This window comes from Rhinoderma darwinii, chromosome 2 (genome assembly GCF_050947455.1).
Source record: "Rhinoderma darwinii isolate aRhiDar2 chromosome 2, aRhiDar2.hap1, whole genome shotgun sequence".
NCBI lineage: Eukaryota > Metazoa > Chordata > Amphibia > Anura > Rhinodermatidae > Rhinoderma > Rhinoderma darwinii.
The window spans coordinates 127,903,048-127,914,733 of NC_134688.1; the positions used below are offsets into that span (position 1 = coordinate 127,903,048).

The 11,686-nt window shown below is 38.5% G+C and overlaps 1 protein-coding gene across 1 annotated transcript in view; it reads left to right on the forward strand.

Annotated features, from left to right (window-relative positions):
* The window catches only part of EPSTI1 (epithelial stromal interaction 1), a 112,283-nt gene extending 100,852 nt beyond the window's left edge, over positions 1 to 11,431 (forward strand). Inside the window, exons 13-15 of the mRNA XM_075850243.1 lie at positions 6,780 to 6,841; positions 8,417 to 8,495; positions 10,984 to 11,431. Of these exons, the coding sequence (XP_075706358.1) occupies positions 6,780 to 6,841; positions 8,417 to 8,495; positions 10,984 to 10,989 (147 nt within the window). The 3' untranslated portion in view covers positions 10,990 to 11,431. The remainder of the gene's footprint in view (positions 1 to 6,779; positions 6,842 to 8,416; positions 8,496 to 10,983) is intronic.
* Positions 11,432 to 11,686: the final 255 nt, after the last annotated feature.

Consider the following 11,686-nt stretch of genomic DNA (forward strand, 5'->3'; position numbering starts at 1 on the left):
AAATCTCATTTTGCTGCATTCCATCCTGGTGGATGTCTGTTATTATTTTACACACCACGATTTTAGTACATGTGTGGTGAGGATCAGTTCTCTATACAATACTTGACATCCCATAAGGAATGTTGCTGCGGAAACATAACCTATAACATGATTAATATGAACTGGTGGGCTAGAGGTGGAAGTAAAGCTCTACCTCTATTTTTAAAGTAATATAATATAGACTAACATTATTAGCAAGTAATTGATTGTACATGAATGATATTTAAAGGAGAACGTTTGACATTGAGTTTTACCACTAGAATATCCTCTTACTTTTTACATCACACTTACTGTTGGATGAGGTTATCAAAAGCACTGGATACAATTCATCTGACCAATTGCCATTACCGGGCTTGGGGAATATTATTTAGGGAACACTCCCCTTCAACCTCAGCTTGAATATCACCAGGGGTTCAGTTGTAGTACTGGGGTGTGCTCAGTTTCATCTACTGCTTGCATTATTAACTGGAAGTGTTGGGACGATTCAAAGGAAATCCTGTAATGACTACTGGCATTATGGATCCATGTTGTGTAACACTAAGGGTATGTTCACACGACAGCGTCCGTAACGGCCGAAATTACGGGGCTGTTTTCAGGAGAAAACATCCCCGTAATTTCAGCCGTAACGGCATGTGCAGGCGCTTGAACGCCGTGTCCATTACGGACGTAATTGGCGCTGCTTTTCATTGGAGTCAATGAATAACGGCTCCAATTACGCCCCAAGAAGTGACAGGTAAGTTCTTTAACGCGGGCGTCTATTTACGCGCCGTCTTTTGACAGCGGCGCGTAAATATACGCCTCGTGTGAACAGACAAACGTTAGCCCATTGCTTTCAATGGGCAGATGTTTGTCAACGCTATCGAGGCTCATTTTTCGGACGTAATTCGGGGCAAAAACGCCCTAAGGGTATGTTCACACGAGGTCATTACGTCCGTAATTGACGGACGTATTTCGGCCGCAAGTACCGGACCGAACACACTGCAGGCAGTCGGGCTCCTAGCATCATAGTTATGTACGACGCTAGGAGTCCCTGCCTCTCCGTGGAACTACTGTCCCGTACTGTAATCATGTTTTCAGTATGAGACAGTCAGTGGCGGATTAAGTAGACCATGGGCCCTGGGCTGTTACCCAAACTTGGGCCCCCCTTCCTCACCGTAACTATTTTTAACACTACTTTTTTGGGCAAGCATTAACAGTGTTACGATTCCCCTTGTCACAGCGCGGTGTCCCTACATACTGACAGGATCACACTGTGCAGGGACACAACCTCCTGACAAGGGGAATTGTCTATCAGTCCTGGACTGCAGAATGACTTTTTGTGAAATACAAGGATTCCTATAATAAACATGTCAGGAGAGGTGACAGATTCTCTATAAATCTAGTGACTCACAGGTGACGACGTCTCAGATTCTAGTAGTTTTTTTCCTCTTTTCTTCTCCATCCGGTCCAGCACTCATGACGACTTCTCCCGGCCATGACTCATTTCTGCAGAATTTGCCACTCAGACGTCTCCTCACTTTTCCAACATTTCCACACCTATAAACGAAAATAAAGTTATCATGGTGCCACATACTGTGCCCCTAAATATAATAGCACCAAACACTGCGCGCCTGAATATAATACCACACTGTAAAACACCACATACACACAGCCCCCTGTACATAGTGCCACACACAGCCCCTGTAGATATTACACACCCCCATAGATATTGCACACCCCCATAGATATCGCCATACACAGCCCCCTCTATATATCACACATCCCCCTCGTAGAGCGTTACACACAGCCCCCTATAGATAGTGCCATACAGCCCTCCCCCTCTTGTAAATAGCACCAAAAAGCCCCCCATATAAAGAGCGCCACACACATACCACTGTGGATAGCACTACACAGCCCCCCCCCCCTTGTATATAGTGCCACACAGCGCTCCCCCTTGTATATAGTGCCACACAGCGCTCCCCCTTGTATATAGTGCCACACAGCGCTCCCCCTTGTATATAGTGCCTCACAGCGCTCCCCCTTGTATATAGTGCCTCACAGCGCTCCCCCTTGTATATAGTGCCACAATGCTATGTACACATTTAAAAACGTTATATTATAATTATATATATATATATATATATATATATATATATATATATATATATATATAGTATGTGTGTGTATCAGTGTGATTGATTGATTTTATTAAAAAATATTTTTACTTTTTGAGATACAGCTGCTTTGTATCCTGTATCCGTCAGGTCAGCAGGACTGACAGGATCAGTGACACGCAGGATCCACCTCAAATCTATCACATTTAAGATTATAATTTAGCGCAGGGCCCGTTTCACTGATCCCGTCAGTCCTGCTGACCTGACGGATACAGGATACAAAGCAGCTGTATCTCAAAAAGTGAAAATATTTTTTAATAAAATGTAATTACAAAGTTGCACCAAACACACATTTTTATTAAAAAAAAATAAAACCAACGTGATTTTTGCGACGTTTTTTCCGTAGACAATGCAGGTTTCGTTTTTTATCATTTTTATACACACCTTTTTTGCTATTTTAGAATTTTTATTCATAAAGTTTGAAAATAATAGTAAAAAAATAAGCTTTTTTACGTTTCAGCTATTTTTTTTGGGTAATAACATAGTTTTACCCTAAAATAGACCTTTTGTTTGTGATCGCCATTGTCTACCGTAAACTTTAATATATTACATGTCTATATTAGGGTAATTGGGTCAGCGCTAGCGTTACAACAATGATTGGCGGGGGGAACGTTTTTTTTGGGGTGGGTATTTTATGTGTATTTATTATTTACATTTTTTTTGCACTTTATTATTTTTTTATTACTATGGTATGTCCCTTAAAGGTCAAAAAAGACCTTTGGGGAACTTTATATATTTTTTTTCTTTGTTTTACACCATGTTTTTCCACTGTAACTGGGGCTGCACAGCAGCCCCAGTTACAGGGGAAATCAGCCCTCTCACAGTGCCGATCGTCACTAACAGGGCTGTGCTTGGTCTAGTAAGACCCAGATACAGTCTGCCACTAACGGCACCCGGCGATCATGTGACCAGTCACATGATCACCGGGAGGAATAGAGACAGCGCCGCTGCTGCTGTCTCTATTCCTGTACACAGCGTTCATTGAACGCTGTGTAAGAAGACATCGGAGAAGACAGAAGCAGCGAAAGCTGCTTCTATCTTCTCCTCAGGGTCCCCGGCAGTCACTGACAGCCGGAGACCCGACATTCAGCTGCCCGATCGCGCGGGCAGCAAGTTAAAACCCGAGCCGTAGAAAGTCTATGGCTCGGGTTTTAAGGACCCGTCCCTGACCGCTGGCCGTAAAAATACAGCCAGCGGTCGGGAACCAGTTGGGCAGGAGGATAAGCCTGTACTGACCTCAGCGCCGGTGACCGCCCGCCCGGCTCTTCTCTTGCTGCTTTGGAGTAACAGAACAGCCGTCCGTCGCTGTTCTGTTACTCAATGGCGGCGGGCCGCACTTGTCAGGGAGGCGTGTCCTACCTATTTCCCGGCCAATTCCCTGCTCCTCCTCATCTTCAGCCGTTAGCAGCGCTAGCGCGCTGAATAGATTTAGGAGATGATGTGCGTTTCGGGCTGCCATGGGCCCCCTGGGAGCCTCGGGCCCCGGGCGGCCGCCCGAAACGCCCATATGATAATCCGCCACTGGAGACAGTTGTCCGGCAGCGAGGCAGGGACTCCTAGCCCGGCTCCCTGCAGTGTGTTCGGTCCGGTATTTGCGGCCCAAATACGTCCGTCAATTACGGACGTATTGACCTTGTGTGAACATACCCTAATAAGGAGAGAATGTGGGGCTTCTTCTGACAAGCACATACGGCATGTACAGTAAATGAGTCAAACACAAGTTAATGGTTTTTATTGCATCGAAATTTCTCTTCTTGCCAATTTGCTCTCTGTTAAATTAAAAATATAATTTAACATTCTAAATATCACCAGTAATAGAAATTCTGGGCTCATCTTGTGGGTTTGCACTAGCCATTATTCAGCTCAGTAACGCGACCCTATCGGGTGTTTTTGATTTTGCTATACAACCAGTGTGACATGTATATTAAAATTGTAACATCAATTCCCCAGCAGCTGACATATAAAATTGATTAGTTTTGTTAGCTAACCTTTATTTTCCTAAGCATTTATAAATCTGTCACCAAGGTGTTATTGCATTAACTTCTGTCAGCAGCTCGCATTTACCATCCGTGTTCCAGAAAGACACTGAGTTTTTTCTCTACTTAATATTGCATTAGGGTTCTTCTCACAAGGTTTTTTTTATCCATTGCATCAATCATTCTCCTCTCCTGTGATGTATCTTTTATGTTCCCTTCAAACCATTTTTCTTTTTTGCATTACCCTAATCATCCCGATGACTGGCTTCCACATTTGTTAAATCACCTTTTATTCTTCCTGGTGTTTCATCAACTTCAGATAATCCTCTGGCTATTTCCAGAACGGCATAAGATTTTTAACTTCTGTTTTTAAACTGTTATGATATTTCTTCTAATACTTAATATGATATTCCGAGAGTCTGGTGCATGCACAACACTTTACGCTGATTTAACTGACATTAACTTGCTGAAAATTAATAAAAATTAATACTTGTTTGAATATTCCATAGACAGGAGGTGCAGTATTACGATCGCTGCCGCATTAAAGCGTCACTCTACCGGAAATGTAAAAGTTACGCGGCACAATTGGAACCAGCAAGTGACTAATATCAGTATTGATCAAGTGAAATGTTCTGTAAAAGTTAACCCGACGTCTAACATGTCATGTGACACCACACACAAATGACAGCTATAAAAGGGCCTATTTTGCACTTGCGTAGCAAGTGGCTTCTCCTGTCTAGCACTGTGACCCTTTGCTCTGGTCCCAGTTTATGGAACCCTCCGACAGCTTATGCAGATTATATCATAATATGAACAGACAAAAAAAATAATATGAGGTCAAACACCCTTTGTTACCTGACAGGTTGATTGTCTATTTGTGTCTTTATTGTGCCTAGGTAGATTTAGACTTTAGACTAGGTACTTTAGATAGGCTGTAGAAAAGTGCCAACCTGTTACTGCAGGATAAGGTTACTTTAAACTGTGATGTTTAAACATTAACTTTTTATTGTTTAAAGTACATGTAGAGAATATACAAGCAATGGTGGTTAGCCAAATTCCACCATGTATTGAAGTACAATATACATTCTGGAATATATCTCCAGATGTACAAAATAAAAGAAACACAAAAGCAAATAAAGCAACAAACATCATGAAGGAAGTAACTACAGCAACATGAGCAGTAAGGCACAATTTACTGTATAGTCTTAGAATAGCTAAAACTGATTACATTTTTATAGCTTGTATTTTATTCTTATTTAATGTCAAAAATTACTGATATCAATTTTACTATAAGGAGATTCCAACCAACTGTCCCATCTATTGAGAAATTGGGGTAGTTTATGTAAACTAGATGCTGTGATCTTCTCGTAAAGGCAGTTTTCATTAATTGCACCTATAATCTCAGCTAAGGAAGGGGTATCCGGTCTTCTCCAATATTTAGCTATTTTTATCCTTTTAGCTATCAGGGTGTGAATTAGTACTGTTAGGTGGGTTTGTGGAAAGGTATCCAGATCTAGAAATAGTATAGCTTAAGAGGGTGTCAATTCAACTTTAAAGTGAAATATTCTAGACAGAAGAGCCCCAACTGCTCTCCATAATGAGTGAATTACATTGCATTCCCACCATACGTGTAGCATGTTTGCTTTTTATTTTTGGCACTGTGATGTTTAAAGCATCTCTCTTGAGAGACAAGGGCATCTATAAAAAGATGACCGAGTGACTGCTAAGAGCACCCACTACCCATCTCCCAGAACCAGAGCTCCAGGGGCATCTAACTGAAAATACATCTGGCCAGAGCACTGTGAGAAGAGCCTTGGCTGTCCATTGAACTTCACCAATACACCAAAAACAAAAAAGACACAACAAAATATAAAAACAGGTTAAAAAATAGTCAGATGCACCCACGATAAGGTGATATCCTATCTGTATATAAGACTTGCCATATCACAACGTTAGATGAACATGTAAATAAGTAAAATTGCATTAAATAAGTAGAAGCACCTCAATACAAAGACCATCAAACATCAGTATGTTCATAATAGGGAGGATATAATATAAGCAGCAAGGCAAGAACTATACAGACCAGGATATAGCACTTCACCCCAACGTGCTTCATCCGGGGGTCGAACAACTCAGTCAAACAACATTACTGAGAGTATTCCTAAAGATGCTGACTGGCAGAGAGTAGCTTCACAATACTCCTCCTAAAAGTCCTGTTCATCTGGTTCAGTCCCCCAAACCATGACGCTGGGAATGTATAGCACAGGCTTTAATCACCCACTAGTTTAATCCTATGAGTGTTATTTAGAAGTCTTTAGACTTAAGACCATGAGAATAAATCCTTGGATCAGAGCCATAACTTGAAGCTCCTTGGCGACAATGCAAAATCTGTAACAGGGCCCACCCACGTACCTTGCACCATTTACAATGCAGGTATTTTCTTATGTGGCAGATGAGAAATGTGTTTTATGTGCATTATGTTTTAAAATTTCTGAACCACTAAATCAGGCATTTGAGACAAATCTTTTAGAGAGGATTTTTTTAGTCTCTAGGTATTTTACAAAAATGAAAAAAGCCATTTGATTTGTAAGAAAATGTTTTGTTAATTTAGGCTGAAGTAATAAAGCAGCATGAGGAGGAAAGAACACTGTCTCAACAAGAAGAGCAGAGGAGGTATGAAGCACATATGTGGAAATGTTGTTATCCCTTCCCAACCTGCTACTATACAGTAGTAATAAGCAGCGTGGGCAGAAAGAGTAAAGGTTGGATCCACTTAAAAGACATTACATTAATACATGAATTACATTAATATCAATCCTCTGAGTTATGAATGGATTTCGCCCAACTGTAACGCATTAGATCCCAACACTAACATTATATTAGTACATTGCTATTGATATAAATCCCTTACATAATTCCATTATATAATCTTTTAAAGTCGCTCTGTATTACACTATTATTTGGGGATTATATGCAGTATGTGGCACCGTGTGGCAGTACGAAATCTTGCAAAATTGGGTTATATTTCAGGCAATAGACTGGTAAATTTAAAATGATTGTATTTAGTGTTTGATGCTATTTATCTATCTCTCCTATATTTATCTCGGTCTATCTCCCTCTGTCACCCGATTGGCACCCCGCAAATGCGATAGTGGGGTGTCAATGGGTTGCTAAGGCAGCCGTGGGGCCTTACAATGGCCGCCAGGTCTGCCATACATGGAAGCCTAATTGGCTGCATGTCAGTTCCAAAATGACCCAGTTAATACATTGCAATACAGAAGTATTGCAATGTATTATATGACCGATAAGATAATCTTGTATTCGTCCCATAGTCGGACTAAAAAAAAAGTTAGTGTTTAAAAAGTTTTGAAAAAATATAAGTCAAAAAAGTCACATTTGTTTTAGAAAAAAATTGTAAAAATAAAAAAATATATACATATTTGTTATTACCGCATTCGTAATGACCCATGTGATTTTTTTATTATCCTGCCTTCCAAAGAAATGGAATAAAAAGTGATCAAAAAATAGTATGTACCTGAAAATGGTACCGATTAAAACTACTCGTGACACAAAAACCATGCCCTCATAGAGCTCCTTTAATGGAAAAATATAAAGTTTAGGGGTCTTTGAATGCTGCAACACAAAAACAAAGAATTCTACAAAAAATGTTTTATTTGGCAAAAGTAGAAAAACAACATAAGTTTGGTATTGCTGTAATTGTAGTGACCCACAAAACAAGGTATCATTTTATTTATACCGCACAGTGAACTTTGTAAAACATAAAATAAAAAATGGCGCAATTGCAGTGTTTTCCTACCTCACCCCTAAAAAAGTTAATATAAGTTATACAATACATTATATAAACCCCAAAATGGTGCCATTAAAATATACATCTTGTCTCACACAAAACAAGCCCTTATGAGTCTACTTTGACAAAAAAATAAAGAGTTCTGACTTTCAGAATGTGGAGAGGAAATTACAAAAAATATCGCTGCTTCCTTTAATCTAAAATATTCCATTCTTAAGGTGTTAAAACTGAGAAAACTTAACAAAGTCATTATTTTCAACTTGAGCAGAATTTATTCCTCTCGCTGCCAAGTTTGTTTATCATGTGCTCCGCATTCAACAGTGTATACATATGTCTTACATTTTGATGGTATTATCACCACAATCCGGGTAAGTACATGTCCTTAGCTTTATAAAATGCTACTTTAATGTCTAATGGCATCATGTTCTTATATTTTATAGGGTAAACAATGCTTTCCTGGATAGACTTCAAAGTCAAAACACTAGTAAACAGGGATATTCAGGAGATTCAAACACATGGGTAAGAGTCAAATGAAACATCTAGTATTCTTTCCTCAATTACTATATTTCATATTGTTTTATGTAGTGAATAAGAGCCAATAGGAAATATTATTTGTTCTTCAATACATATAAGTAAAAATGAATTTGCCAAAATATTTAAATACAGTTTATATGATAAAGCATTACATCAAACTGACTTTGCCTGCTCTTTAATCATACAGCACACTGTCACATTGAGGGCACATCAATTATGTAAATTAATATAATAAAATAATAAAATACCTCCATTCAAAATTACCCAATTATAAAAATTCATGAATATTATCAGTAGATATAAATCCTTAGGACCTCCAAAGGGAACAGTTAAGACTTAGGACCTCCAAAGGGAACAGTTAAGAGAAAAAAAAAATCTATGTCTAAAAACTTTTTTTTACAATTTAATAAAACACAGGACATACTATATGTGCCACCTGTGCACAGGGGTCCTGCAAGGCTATCTTAAAAAAAAAAAATTAAGGTATTTTTTTTCCATTCCACTGTAACAATTTTGACTATTTTGTCAGGTCCATTACATAAAATCTAATTTAAAATTAATTTTAGTTCCAGGTTGTAATGCAATAAAATAGGAAAACCACCAAGGGGGTGAATGCTTTTGTAAGGAACTGTATATAGATAACTAAAATCGCTACCAAACAAGGTAATGTTTAAAAGTTGTTAATCATAGAATATGGGTAACAAATACAGATTGAAACAGAACAAAAAAAAAATAAGAATTAAAAATATGTAAAACTTTTCAGGAGCCTTTGAAGTAATCAGCATGTAACAGACGCTTCTGTTAATTTACGGATAAGGACGTATGGAGTGTCTTTGTGACACATGGCAAAAAAAATTTTGCCATTAAACTGACAAATTTGACTGTTCTACTTCTAACATCTATGAATAATGTGAAAAAATCAAAATGGAGTTGCTGTCAATTAACCTTGTCCTCACTGGTTCTAATCAGGACTGCTGTCACAGTAAGATGTGCCCTATGCAGGTACCTCTCCAGCTTACCCCTTAAAGAGGCTCTGTCACCAGATTCTCAAATCCCTATCTCCTATTGCATGTGATCGGCGCTGCAATGTAGATAACAGTAACGTTTTTGTTTTTTTTAAAACGTTCATTTTTGGCCAAGTTATGAGATATTTTATATATATGCAAATGAGCTTTGAAATGGACAACTGGGCGTGTTTTTTTTCTCGTATGCCCAACTGGGCGTGTATTATGTTTTTAACTGGGCGTGTTTACTTGTTTTACTAACTGGGCGTTGTGAATAGAAGTGTATGATGCTGACGAATCAGTGACCAATCAGCATCATGCACTCCTCTCCATTCATTTACACAGCACATAGTGTTCTTACTAGAACGATGTGCAGCCACATACACAAGTGTCCTGATAATGAATACACATGACCTCCAGCCTGGACATCATGTGGATTCAGAATCCTGACACTTCTGAATCTTTTCTGTGAGATTCCAGCAAGTCACGCATAATCTCGCGAGATTACGAGGTAAACGAGATTTCGTTTCCCTTGCTGGAAATCTCACAGAAAAGATTCAGAAGTGTCAGGATTCTGAATACACATGACGTCCAGGCTGGATGTCATGTGTATTCAGAAGTGTCAGGATTCTGAGTACACGACGTCCAGGCTGGAGGTAATGTATATTCATTATCAGGACACTTGTGTATGTGGCTGCACATCGTTCTAGTAAGAACACTGTGTGCTGTATAAATAAATGGAGAGGAGTGCATGATGCTGATTGGTCACTGATTGGTCAGCGTCATACACTTCTATTCACAACGCCCAGTTAGTAAAACAAGTAAACACGCCCAGTTAAAAACACAATACACGCCCAGTTGCACATACGAAAAAAAACACGCCCAGTTGTCCATTTCAAAGCTCATTTGCATATATATAAAATAGCTCATAACTTGGCCAAAAATGAAAGTTTAAAAAAAAACAAAAAAAAACGTTACTGTTATCTACATTGCAGCGCCGATCACATGCAATAGGAGATAGGGATTTGAGAATCTGGTGACAGAGCCTCTTTAATTTAGTGCGTGGCACATGAGGCCCCCATTGCATTTTTCTTTTAGATCTTTATAGTTTTAATTGTTGTCAAAACAACTGAGTGACTTCGTAGAAAACTATGAAATCTCATGCACTGTGGTTGGAAAAAAATTGTTGCCCCTCTACCCTATGTTGAGGTTGCACTACAGATTCCTAGATGAGCCAAGGACAGTATTATATCCTTTACATAAAGCACGTACAAACTGTTTTAATTTGAAAACGTATAAATCATTCCTGAGAATATAATTCCTGTCCAATATTAATGTTTCATCTGCTAACAGTATACAATGTACAAGGCAAAAAAACATTTCCAATTTCAATGTCCTCTAGATGTGATTTGTTTGACGACCACATAAGGCACATTTAATAATTACAGAACTATTTTCTTCCCTTCAAGGATTAAAGTTCAGTCGAGGAGATGTCCACATACAGCCAAGTGAAGTTGGTTTCAGATCAGATATTCTAAAAGAATGTACGGAAAAGAAAATGAATAATACTTCACAATACTCTCAGCTTCCGATTAAGAGCAATGAATTATAGGTGATAATGGTGTTAGTTATATTGTATATTCATGTCTAAACTACTCTCAGTAAAATCTAGTTATTGATCCGTGTAAGGGGTGGGCAAGATACCTCTGTATAAATTGCTTTATTTGTGATTTTCAATGTTATGACCTCTTGTAATGTTGGCAATGTTCCTTTAAATTTTAATATTTATATATATATATATATATATATATATATATATATATAAAATCAAGCAAATAGTAGGAGCAGCACAGTGTGAAAAACCAAAAACGGCTGGTGCTAGCTTCAGATATCAAGGAGTGACGTTCTCCCCATAAATATACCAAAAATAGAGCACAGAAGCAGCACTCAATAGCAAAAAATGAATTTATTCACCCAACACAGCAACGTTTCACTTCCTCCATGGAAGCATTTTCAAGGCTTGAAAATGCTTCCATGGAGGAAGTGAAACGTTGCTGTGTTGGATGAATAAATTCATTTTTTGCTATTGAGTGCTGCTTCTGTGCTCTATTTTTGGTATATATATATATATATATATATATATATATATATATATATTAGGGTGGCCCATAG